This window comes from Spinacia oleracea, chromosome 1 (assembly GCF_020520425.1).
Source record: "Spinacia oleracea cultivar Varoflay chromosome 1, BTI_SOV_V1, whole genome shotgun sequence".
NCBI lineage: Eukaryota > Viridiplantae > Streptophyta > Magnoliopsida > Caryophyllales > Amaranthaceae > Spinacia > Spinacia oleracea.
In genome coordinates, this window is record NC_079487.1 from 127,069,534 (window position 1) to 127,081,642 (window position 12,109).

Here is a 12,109-nt window from a genome sequence, read left to right on the forward strand (position 1 = left end):
CTTCAACAATTCGCGTAACAGGTATTGCATGACATTAACCTTACGTTTGAAATGTCAGAACTGACCCAAACAATCCATTTAGAAATTGCATAGTACAATAACTTGCCTTTGCACCTCACTTAAATTCATACTTACCAAATCAACCCACAAAAGTTTCAATTCTAATCTCAATTGATGGCATTTGAAATCCACCAATCTCCCTTTCTTAATTTCAAGATTTTTGAGTTAACTAACACTTAAAAAAATAAAAGGTGTGGACCATCATGCTTGTGCAAAACCCCTGCGCATTGCCGGTTGATGTGATTTTTTTGCCGTATCGGGGTATACGACGGACTCATATCGTGACGAACCTATTTTATATCGGGTTGCCTCATACATCCCACCTGCCCCAAATGCTCATGCCCCATGCGCCATTGCCCATCTCTAAGGTAGTATATTGAGTCGATTTGAGTCTAGTGACTAGTGAGTACCGTACTGAGTAGTAGGGGTGAGCAAAAATTGGTCCACATCGAAAAAATGGATCGGATCGGATCGAAGGCAATCGGTCCGGTCTCCGGATCGAGAAATATTAAGTTCCGGTCTTCGGTCCGGTCCGGTCAGGTCAGGTCCAAAACTCGATTTTAGACCAGACCAATTTTTTCTTAATAAAATATAATATAAACTATTTTAAAATTTAATTTTTTCCTTTAATATGTTGTAAATATTATTATATTGTGATATATTTTATTTTAGTTTCAAAAAAAACCTTAAACAATTGATTTTTTTTAATATATTTTTTACCATATTTTTTGAAAAAATAAAACATATATAGAAATCAGCGCGTCTCCTGTGAGACCAGTCACACCATATATAAAACATATATAGAAATCAACTTGATGGTGTGACGAGCGCGAAAACAACAGCGTACCTCCCCTAAAACTATATAAAAAAAGTAACAGATCTAAACTATAGAAGTAACATACCTAAACTAAAAAAGTACCTCCTCTAAAATTATATAAAAAAAATAACATGTCTAAATTATAGAAGTAACATACCTAAGCTAAAAATGTACCTCCCCTAAAACTATTTCGTATAAAAAAAAGTAACATGTCTAAACTATAGAAGTAACATACCTAAACTAAAAAGGTACCTCCCCTAAAACTAATCCGTATAAAAAAAAGTAACATGTCTAAACTATAGAAGTAACATATCTAAATTCGCAAGTGTGAACTGGTCTCACCATCAGTTGATGGTGAGGACAGTCTCATATAAGAATTTGGGTATAGAAATAGGTCTAGCCGGTCCTAACCGGTCCAGTCCGGGTTTTAGACAAAATTTTCCGATCCGGTCCGGGTTCGGTCCGAACATAATCGTTCCGATCTTCGGCTCTTAAATGATCAAATTTCGGTCTTCGGTCCGATCCGGGTGGGTCTGGTCCGATCCGGTTGATTTCACCCCTTTGGGGCGCGAAAACCCCAAATTAATTCTTTGCAGAGTTGCAGCTGCGAAATGGAGGTGACGAACCTCAGCAAACAAGTACGGTTTCATCAATGGCGAACTAATTACTTTATCTCATATTCTCAATAAATCAATCTCAACTTCTCCTTACTCATAATGTTTGCTTGCTGTTCATTATTTTGTCAGTTGATTTCACTTGCAGTCCAAAGATGTCGATTATCAGGAGATCCCTGCAGAATTTCCGTCTTCCTCCGACAAATCACGGTTTCCGATTCCGTCTTCACTCAAATCTCAAGTATAATTTCTCTTTGTTTGTCTGTATATTACTTCGTATAATGTGATTATTATGCGCTCCAATTGTTTGATTGTATGCGACTAAAATTGTGAAATAAGGGAAAATGAATTTGGATGTAAATGTATTTGTTATTTTAGTATTTGATTATTGATTCCCCCCAATGATTGATTAGTAGTTTGATGCTACTACTAATTTGAGGATGAATGTAAAGGATAGTTTCTAGTGAAATTCACTGTAATTCATTGATTGTTTTATGGGGTCTGAAAAAGTCTATTTGGATTGTTGACAGTTTCTGATACTGGAGTTGGAAGTTGCTTGAAAGAATTCCAGGAATTGAAAATTGGCTATAATGGCTTTGCCGAGTGGGGTTTGTACCATGATAAACCTTACTGTACTATTTTTTTTGAAGTTTGGGGCACGAGCAAGTCGAGCATTATTGATGTTGATGTTGATGTTGATGTTGGATGATTGTTCGTGTCTACTTATGTTTGCTCGTTTGTTTGGGTTTGTGTTATAATGCAGATGGTATGCTTTCAGTCACAACAACGAGTAAGTTCTAATCATATCTTTGTCTCTCTAATGTGGCTAAACGTTATCTTTGATGTTGCAAGGTTGTTGTTCCGGTTGTGCTTGCTTAAGGTTTCTGGGTAGTGGTGAGTCTTGTGGAAATAGCTGGATCAACTTTCGTCGAACTGTTTTATTATGTGGCTCCGCAACACAAACTTGGCATGATAGTGCATGACTTTCTTACGTTGTGTTAACTTCTCATTACAATGTACGAGTAATGACATAATGAGGGTGTGAAATTATATAGAGTGTATGCTGGTGATCTTAAGTGGGGATAGTCTTTTTTGTTTCATTACTAAGATGTAGCCTAAGCTGCCTAACTACAGGATTACTACTCTATGCCAAATACTTCGTTATTTCTCAGCTAGTGCTACGTAGTCACTAAAGGCAGATTCTGCAGGCCTAGGTGATTCTGAGATTTTCCATTACAAGGTAAACCTAAAAGAGAACGCTCCTAACAAAAGGCTAATTAAGCTCCCTTCAAGCCCAAAGAAAAATGCTGTTTTCAGGTCTGGTTATCAGCTAAAAGGTCTAGTTTCCTAGTTATTCTGTACATACTACCTACATGCATGGTTTGGTAAAGTCATTTTACTTTGATTCTTCTTTTCCTCAGTGGAACTGAAGTGTCTACGTCTTCTGCTGAAGACATGGAATTATTATTGGCAGATATGTCTTCCTTTCTCAGAAAGGTACATGCTTTTTGTATATAGTCTTCAGATGCTTCACATGATTGTAATTATCTCCAAATGATTGACATCAAAAGTTAGATGGCTTAGCATGATCTCTAATATCATCAATGTCAAAACGGATCTGAGCTGGTACTATGTTACATTAATGCCATCGTTTATTGGTTGTTTTTCCTGGAGATTTTTGATATTCTTATGCAAAACAGGCTTCATCTTTCACTCTAAGTGAGTATGGAACATGTTTATTTGCTTGCCCTTTTTCTCCTTCACACAAGGACTTATTTTTTAAACTTGTTTCTACAGATGATTATTCTGAAGATGCATGTAAGTTCTGCTTCCTATATTAGTTTCTGTATTGCCACAGAAAGCTATGTTGTTGCATACTGACTTAGGGCATGCTTGGTTTGAGGTAATAGATTATGGGGTAATAAAAGTCAAACCACCTTAGTAAAAGGAAAATGAGGGTAAATTAAGGTGGTTCCAAGGAGGCAGGGGCGGACCTACATAGTCCTCGAGGGGACCAAAGGGACCCCCATTATTTTTGGAAGAAAACAACTGATAAACTATATATTTATTGTTTATGTCTGCTAAAATCTACTAAAACTTAGCGTAGCTCAGTGGCTTTTGCAGTCTGCTGAAAACATTTGGTATGCAGGAATAGTGTCGTGTTCGAATCCGAACAATAGTGCTTTTTATTCTTTCTTTTTTTTCCTGTTTTACTTAGCAATCCTTCTTTTATCTTTCAGGGTTTCTTAGTTTCTTACTTTTTCTCATGAATTACATAATACCCCAATGCCCATAAGTGTTGAAAAAGATGTGAACTTAATTTTATTACTAGTCTCTTTTTTATTAGTTCAAAGACAATAATTGTACCAAAGAAAATTTTCTTTAAAAGCATAAAGTTTGTCGTACACACTCGTAATTTTTTCCTTTTAAACGGAAATAGCCCCAAATTGTGGTTCTACTTTGGGCTAAGATGTTGAAATTCTATACTCACAAACCAAAATTCCTAAATACTCCATTCAAAAAATTTTGGACCCCCATTTCTAAATTTCTGCAAGGAGGGTGATGTGGTGGTTTTATGATGTGAAGTGGTGGTGTTGTGAGGAGAAGGGAGGAAGGGGGAATTTTATTACCCCCAAATGAGTGTTAATCATCCTAGTGGGATGGTGGATAACAAACTAACAATTAACCCCATGACGAGGATAACTATTTCCCCCTTTTTCTTTTTTTCCTTACCAACACTCGCTTATTCTCTTTACCACCACTTTATCCCCTTATCATCACCTTCAATCACCTTATTTTTTCTTAGTTTGACTTTTATGACCCCTTAATGCATTACGCTCAATCCAAGCATTCCCTTTAGGAGCAAAATTAACTGCTTATATCTGTGAATCCACAGAACATTGCAATTGAGCTGGTGGCTGAATCACGTGATGAACATGGATTACAACATGAAAAGGTCGTTCTGGCTACTGAGTTGACATTACCTTCCCCAAAATCATCAAACGTACTACAGCTAGCATCAGGACTTGAGGATTATGTTTGTAAACATAGAAACTTTAATGAAAAGTGCCAGTCTTGCTTTTCAAGCAGGTAAACATTGCATGCTATTGTAGCTTTAATAGGATGAAGTATGAGCCAGGTTTTCCCTTCTTTTAGCAGAAGGGGAAAGAAATGGCAAAGTCGAAAACAAGTAATGAGAAAATGGTTATGTATTTTGCTCTGTTTATCTGTAATGAGGCATTTTGCTTTTCTCCTTCCCTCAGAGACAACCTGAAGGTAGGGAATGGGCAAGCATGCAGACAGAAGCACGGAAATGATGCATTGACCGTGGAAGTTGTAATTATCATCAGTGACAATGAGTTATTGGGTCCATCAAATTCAAGCCCGTCATGCTTGAAGGCTTTTGAGTCAAAAACAGAGGTCCGTTCTCTCTGGTGAATGATGTGCTCTTAATATGCTTACTGTTCTGACAATAAGCTGATAAAATCGTTCGCGGTCCTGAGTGAAAACCTCAAAAGCTTTGAACTGATTATCACTTTCCTATATTTGCATTCAAAGTTTGCTGTTGTTTCCTGAAAGAACTGCTTATTGTTTAGTAGTACCAGATGTATGAGAAAATAATCTTTAATCCAATTTATATAGGCTCGGCTGCATGAAAAATGTGCGTCTCTGAAACATTCTGATGCATATATTTTCATGCATTAAAGAAAGCAGATTCGGAATTGTATGAACAAGGAAATACAAATGTATTTATATTTTATAGTAAGACAATTGAGAATTGTTTCAAAACTTCTAAAAATCAAATGGATCTTTATGATTCAGTCTGTAGGTAACCCATTATTGCCAAATAAAAAGCTTCTGAGATGAATACATGATAAGAGAGTCTACAGCAACACTTACCTAACATGCGTGGACTGTGACTATTTTAACTTTCAGGTTCTATATTACAGAGAATTCTCGCCCTGTTCAGTCCACCAGTCGGCTGTCAAAGCATTAGGAAGCATCAAGTGGAATAAGTATGGGTTGACTCCAAGAAGTATTTCCGATGAAGAGAATTCTCTTGTATTTGAATGGGAGAACTTGCCACCAAACACCCATATTGACATTGCCCTTCATTCTTACGACAAGCAATATCCAATTTTAGTTGCATTTTTGTAGTTATAGTTGGCAATAGTATTCAGAAGCTACATGCATCTCGTTTGTGCTATATTCTGCTGTATACAGTTATTTCTTGACTTATTTTCAAGGTGACTGTACCACCACTAAGGCAAGGAATTCAACTCGAGACGAAGCTTGTGAAGGAAGCCATCAGTCTTGCTCTGGATGATTTGAAAGAAAGGTACACTGGAGCTCTTCTTAGTGATCACGCTTTGAAGGTACCTCTCTGTTTAAATACTTCAGCCATGTTTTTACTTCCTTCTGATAAATAATATTATTAAAGGTAAACTTACATAGGCGGAATGGCAGATAGGCCCCTATTTTAAAGGTTAGAAGGAGGGATTGATACGCCTTGAACCTGGGACAAAACCACAATATCTGAGGGAAACTCTAAAGACGTTATTGTACGACTAAATATTTTGATAAAATACTGGCTTAAAAACAGTGAAATTTAGCATCAAACATTCCTATTTCCCTAGACCACAAGCAAAGCTAAAAAAAATCGAGTAGCATATTGAACCACATGCCTCTACTTGTACACAAATCTAACATTTAGTCTTCTGTTTTGGTTATCACTCTTATCAGATCCATAATTATGCCCCTGATCTTGCAAGAAGCATCTCTGGTCTGATTCTGTCTTCAAATGATCCTAATTTTCGAGATGAATGTTTCAGTCTCCTTGGCATGCAAATAGGCAATGTTGAAGGAGAACTCTTAGAGAAGTGCATAAAAGGTAAGATTATCTCGGCAATAGACATGAATGACAGGAAGCCTCCAGGCTTGGGATGCAAAGCAGCTGTGCCATTTCTTTTCGGAGATGATCATTTCCAAGAACCAGAATACATGGATGAATATGATGAAGGTGAGGAAGACAGCTGCAATTTGATGGATTTCTAATAATGTATATCTATTTTATTACTACATTCAGATATATAATTTTCCCGGATTCTCGGTTAGTATATACATAGTGCAGCATACAAACTCCAATGGTATTGATTACCATGCTTGAAGGAAAAGGCTCTCATCTTTATGTAGATTAGATGAACTGCAAGCATGTCTTCTCCTTTACTACTCATTATGCTAGTTCAATTAAAGGTGTTTTGCTTTTATGTTGTTTCCGCACAATATAGCTATGGTGTGATATACAACACATTTCATATATTTTTGTATTAAATATAGCAGTAATTTAGGGCTCATGCCTGTGAGATTTCGGAAAAGATATCAGAAAGGGAAACCAGATAATCTGATATATTTCAACTGTTTTGTTTATGTGGAGGGATTTTGTGTGAAATCATGTGTTAAATAACGGGAATTCCGCTAGTTGAACCGTTATGCCTTTGTTTCTGGGATATGGTTCAAAGTTGAAAGCTTACTTGGAATAGTTTTCAGATGAATGACTTAAGCACTCTACGTTTTTGTCAAAGGAAGAGCTGTAGCCTAGTGTAGTATTCTGGATGGATGGCCGATGTGTGAGCCAGATTAAGCAAAATCAACTTCAGACATAAACTGTGAAGTTGAAGGATCCAAAAAGGCTCCGAAAATGTGTTGGTTACCTCATTCACTTTGCTATTACCAGGATCAAACTAATTACTATGTTCATATTATTTCTTAGTTTATACAAAGACCCCCGCTAAAATCAGCACTGCATGTTTGGTAATTTGATGTCTAACAAAAACTTGCAACGACAGCTGAAAACATCCCGGAAAACGGGATATATATACAAGGCTTGTAGTTGAATTTGATTGTTTGGATATTGTTACTTAGATAAAGAATCCTGTTATCCTTGGGTTTATTGATTTATTTTGCTACCAACCTTGACCCAGAGCACATGTGCGACTGCAACCAAGCGAGCCTACAGGCTACAACTGACAAAATCGTTAGTGGTGCATTGCGTTTTGTTTGATCTAGTTGTCTAATAAGAAAATTATTTTATATTTTATACCAATTTCTTTCAGACAACGTAAAACTGCCGAACACAAGTAAAAGATCCATAAACTGGTCAATGTAATGAAACAACTGAATAACTCCATTGGCTAACTGGTCTTGGATGTCCTGCAGCTAATACAGATTGCATTATCCAAGCTCACAAGGCCATATAAACTACTGGTAAACGAATAATGTGAAAGTAACTTAAGGATAGTAATACAAAATCACTAAACTGAATCACCACTATCAGGAGCCTCACAAAGACGGCTAGTATTTAACTTTCAGTTACATCTATTGCAATTACACAAATGGGAACCCAAAGAATCTTGTGTTTACAAACAACGCTCAACCGCTATTTAGTAACATATATCCATATGCAAAGCTCTAAGCCAAAAACTTATCGCTCCGGTCCACAAAATTACAACCACAAACTGAGTTTTCTACGGTAAAAATGGTTAACAAAAACAAACGCGACTTAGATAATCTTCACCCCTGCATCCAGGACCAACAGGCCATGACAAAATTCCAATTCCTTAAGCCTGAAATCACAACAAGTAGATATTATTAGTCTAACCTTGCATCATCAACAATTATTATTCAAGAAAAAAGAAATTAACACAAAAGTATCTGTTACTTTCGCAAAGACTGAGAAGATATATGATCCATAGAAAATTGCTAAATCATTAGGGAGCATCGAGAATAGCATAAACAATCAGATATAGATTGAAATGGTATTTACCTTGTTTGCAATGTTGTTCGAAAGCCAATCCAAACCTTCATAAAGTCCCTCCCCAGAGGTTGCACAAGTGCTCTGAATATACCTGAAAATACAGAAAAGCAGTTTAAACAAAAAAAACAACAAAAAATCTTTTGAATAGAAAAAGTCAGTCAAGTATGAGTTTTACCAGTGACGCTGTCGGAGAGAGTGAAGGCCGAGCTTATCAGTAATTTCAGCAGCATTCATCGCATTAGGAAGATCCTGTTTGTTAGCGAAGACAAGCAACACTGCTTCGCGTAGCTCATCCTGAGCAAAATAAATTGGCACAACTCAGGTCTAATTCAAGTTTCATCGATCAAAATAAAAAAAAAAGGGCATATTTCCAAGTTTCAACGGACATGCATAAATTTAGAAATCATCTTTCAATATCATACAAAAAACTGACCTGAAAGAATGTACCTTTGACCATAATTACACTATGTACCTATGACACTACTATTGAATCAATCAGTCAACAAGAATTCAAGTACCTCATTCAACATCCTGTGCAACTCATCCCTTGCCTCAACAACACGGTCTCTATCATTACTGTCAACCACGAAGATGAGCCCCTGTGTATTTTGGAAATAATGCCTCCACAATGGACGGATCTGCAAACACATGGGTTTTAGCATAAGTGTCTCATAGGAGTTATTTTATTTGAAGGATAATGGATGGAATTTTTCTTATCCCCATTTTAGCAAAATAAAATGCATCAGAAACATTGTACATAGGCCATGGAGAAAAAAGGATAAACATTTACTTTAGAAGATAAGCAAGCCATTACATTAACATATATGGATACTAAATGCACCATTGATTAATACACTGCTTTAAGTGAAAGGCAGTATGCAAACCTTGTCTTGACCCCCGACATCCCATACAGTGAAGCTGATGTTTTTGTATTCAACAGTTTCCACATTGAATCCTGAAAAAATAGACCACTTCCATCAAGATACAAGCCACCAAAGGGTTTTATAAAAGAAGTATATGGTGAAAGCACATGTTATACTGATATACTTGTAAACTAGCAGGTCTTGTAAAATGTAAAAGATGAAATGATTGACTAATGTGCAACAACACCCTGCTCATATTACATCACATTTAAAGTACCAATAATCAAAGCAATTTATGAAACTATTATCTCATGTAAAATAAATATTAGCTTCATACAAGTGTAGACATCTTTCCATCTATATACGTAATAACATAGCATGTTTACATAGTGACATGTTTACTTGACTGACAAAATCACAGTCTCATTGCTCATAAGGAAAGGATCATACTACAGTTAATAGCATTTTGATGCACACATCACTAAAGTCATGGTTTATAAATAATACTCATTTCAATACGCTATAGATAAGGCCGATATGTTACACAATGTCCACAAGATGCAGTCTATGGTCACATTGTCCTCTAGGTATTAATCCTGCAGGATTTGTGTATTCTTCTACCATGGAAGGGAACCAAAAAAAACCTTCTTGATTTCAAGAGACTCAGAGCCTTGCATAGCTTCTAGGTATCTGTAGATTACTTCGACAAAGATAGTCTCCCCCGGTCCCACCTTCAAAATATATTATCATGCATGCTCACTTCTTATTGAATTGTGTGACAAATTGCACAGTCAGGATTTCAGATATGGAAATATTTCACACAATTTTTGTTTTTGAAAAAGAAGCTAGCAGATTTATACTTCAAGGAATTAAAAATGCCATTACTGGCAAGATTTGTGCCGTGCATGGAGACCCTTGACCATGGAAACATTGTGTAATAGGTCCCAGAAAGATTAATTACGCCACATTCATATCACAAACACAAAGTCAAGCTGCTTGGAAAAGAACCAATTGATATGGCTACCCCACATAATATAATAGTCAAGTTGCATCTCTAAGGTCTGAGCAACATATAGTCAAGTCGCACCAGCAGAAACACATGCTCCCATCAGTCATTACATAAAAAAAGTCACTCATGACCGATGGATGCAAATTGTACAAGATCCACCGTTCAAAACTACAGATATGAGTACAAGACTTGCAAACTAACTATCAGAACTCTAACAACCCGAGATCACAGTTAAATTAAACACAGATCAAGCAATTAGGGAGACTGAAGGATCATGACTTACCAATAGTGGGGATGGTTGTGACGATCTCACCAAGCTTGAGCTTATAAAGAATGGTGGTCTTACCAGCTGCATCGAGACCCACCATAAGAATTCTCATCTCCTTCTTCGCGAAGAGGCGGCTAAACAGCTTTGTGAATGTAAGCCCCATATTTCCCCCTTAAATAAGTCACTAACTTCTACATTCAGTAAAAATTCATGCATCAACATCCGGCACCAAAAATGCAATAATAATTCAGGCTCATTTATAATACGAGATGCACAATTAAGCAGAATATAACGAATTAACGTAAGAAGAAATGAAGCAAGCACTAGATCATCTAGAATTCTTAGCACATTGCCACATATTTGGTAAATTCACAACACCAAACTAAAATCGGCATTTGAATTTCAAAATCAAACGATACGCTTGGATCCATATGATTTAGGCAACTGAATTCTCAGATCGCCACAACAAATGATTCGCAGGCGCTAAAAATCAGATCAAAAAAGCTGATTAAACTATGAAAATCCGTAATTCAAACACAATCAAGCTTTGGAACTTCTAACATTTGCGCATTACATAAAGATCTTATAAATGACAACATTATTCAACAACCACCAAATCGCATCATAATATCATGTTACTATCTAATTCGCAAACGACTGAACCAAATCGTCATTTTCAAAATTCAAATTCCATCTAAAAATAATTCTACAGATCTATACGATTTACACCAAAAAATCTTCAGATCATCGAAAAAAGTTTCTAAAACCAGCAGTAATAAGAATCAAACATCTAAATGACAATTATCAAATCTAAATCAACAATGAGAATGCATAATTCACTGAAAATACTGCTAATTAGATCAAATAATCACATGAAAGTAAAATCACTTAATAACCTAAAAGATTCTCTAATAATCAGCAATGAGGAATCACAAAATTCAATGCGTCGATCAAAAGCTACATAAAAATTCAAATTTAAACGCAAAAAAATGCAGACGAGATCGAAAAATGAAACAAAGATTTGCAGAGTGCAAGTTTCGAAACGCACCTGTGAAGCGCGTAGAGACTAGAGAGAGAAAGAGGAGAGAGAGGTAGCGTAGAATATCAGTGAGGGGGAGAAGAAGAAGAGAGGGAGGTGGGATATAAGAGGGGGTGTTCTTTGACAGAGGGGTACCGGAAAAAATTGCGTGGTTTAATTGTGATTACGGAAATACCCCTTGAGATGTGATTGAAGAAAATGTGAAGGGAGGTGAATCTTGGGGTTGTTTAGCCATTAACATGGTGCCACGTTTGATTTGTAGAACGACAAATGGAGGGTCAGCTGCATTGGTGCTCAATTGGTCAATGGAAGTTTGATTCGTATTGGAAACTGAATCCAAATGATGCTTCCATTATTTGACCTTTGAATTTTACTCCTTTGTACAGATTAGGCCTGTTCTTTTTTTTTTTTTTTTTCTTAATTTTAGTTTCAGGATTTATTTGTCAATTCAGTTCAGTTCAGTTCAGTTCAGTTCAGGAGCATTCAGTTCAGTTCAGTTCAGTTCAGTTTAATTTAATTTAATAATAATAATAATAATAATCCTCTCAAAAACAGGCGATTAGGGCACGATGTTTACGTGCGTTTAAGGCTCCCTCCTCGTCGATCATCCAGGGATCTCCGGCGT

At 36.4% G+C, this 12,109-nt stretch overlaps 2 protein-coding genes across 4 annotated transcripts; one reads left to right on the forward strand and one right to left on the reverse strand.

Annotated features, from left to right (window-relative positions):
• The first annotated feature begins 1,376 nt into the window (after positions 1-1,376).
• On the forward strand, positions 1,377-6,758 carry LOC110782959 (type 2 DNA topoisomerase 6 subunit B-like). 2 transcript variants are annotated; one of them, XM_056827133.1, is made up of 12 exons: positions 1,377-1,515; positions 1,624-1,732; positions 2,022-2,099; positions 2,255-2,281; positions 2,700-2,808; positions 2,913-2,988; positions 3,289-3,309; positions 4,388-4,581; positions 4,755-4,911; positions 5,428-5,620; positions 5,737-5,867; positions 6,235-6,758. In XM_056827133.1, exons 1-12 carry the CDS (start codon positions 1,489-1,491, stop codon positions 6,544-6,546), a joined length of 1,434 nt encoding a protein of 477 aa, XP_056683111.1. In that variant the 5' UTR covers positions 1,377-1,488; the 3' UTR covers positions 6,547-6,758. The 2 variants fall into 2 exon arrangements, with proteins under 2 accessions (XP_056683111.1, XP_056683114.1); XM_056827136.1 differs by lacking the exon at positions 3,289-3,309.
• A 1,011-nt stretch (positions 6,759-7,769) lies between these two features.
• LOC110782961 (ADP-ribosylation factor 2) lies at positions 7,770-11,652 on the reverse strand. 2 transcript variants are annotated; one of them, XM_021987247.2, is made up of 7 exons: positions 11,494-11,652; positions 10,461-10,636; positions 9,190-9,260; positions 8,824-8,943; positions 8,481-8,599; positions 8,315-8,396; positions 7,770-8,114 (listed from the first exon to the last, which is right to left on the reverse strand). In XM_021987247.2, exons 2-7 carry the CDS (start codon positions 10,606-10,608, stop codon positions 8,109-8,111), a joined length of 546 nt encoding a protein of 181 aa, XP_021842939.1. In that variant the 5' UTR covers positions 10,609-10,636; positions 11,494-11,652; the 3' UTR covers positions 7,770-8,108. The 2 variants fall into 2 exon arrangements, with proteins under 2 accessions (XP_021842939.1, XP_021842938.1); XM_021987246.2 differs by lacking the exon at positions 7,770-8,114 and having other exon boundaries at positions 8,273-8,396.
• Positions 11,653-12,109: the final 457 nt, after the last annotated feature.

What these genes read in the sequence shown, in the direction of transcription:
- LOC110782959 (XM_056827133.1), top strand. Translation starts at nt 1,489, where the DNA reads ATGGAGGTGACGAACCTCAGCAAACAA. An exon ending in AAGAAAAATGCTGTTTTCAG is followed by an intron (nt 2,809 to 2,912) that starts GTCTGGTTATCA and finishes TCTTTTCCTCAG; the next exon opens with TGGAACTGAAGTGTCTACGT. An exon ending in CAGTCTTGCTTTTCAAGCAG is followed by an intron (nt 4,582 to 4,754) that starts GTAAACATTGCA and finishes TCCTTCCCTCAG; the next exon opens with AGACAACCTGAAGGTAGGGA.
- LOC110782961 (XM_021987246.2), bottom strand. Translation starts at nt 10,608, where the DNA reads ATGGGGCTTACATTCACAAAGCTGTTTAGCCGCCTCTTCGCGAAGAAG. An exon ending in CACAACCATCCCCACTATTG is followed by an intron (nt 9,261 to 10,460) that starts GTAAGTCATGAT and finishes CTATTTTTTCAG; the next exon opens with GATTCAATGTGGAAACTGTT. An exon ending in ATGTCGGGGGTCAAGACAAG is followed by an intron (nt 8,944 to 9,189) that starts GTTTGCATACTG and finishes ATGTGTTTGCAG; the next exon opens with ATCCGTCCATTGTGGAGGCA.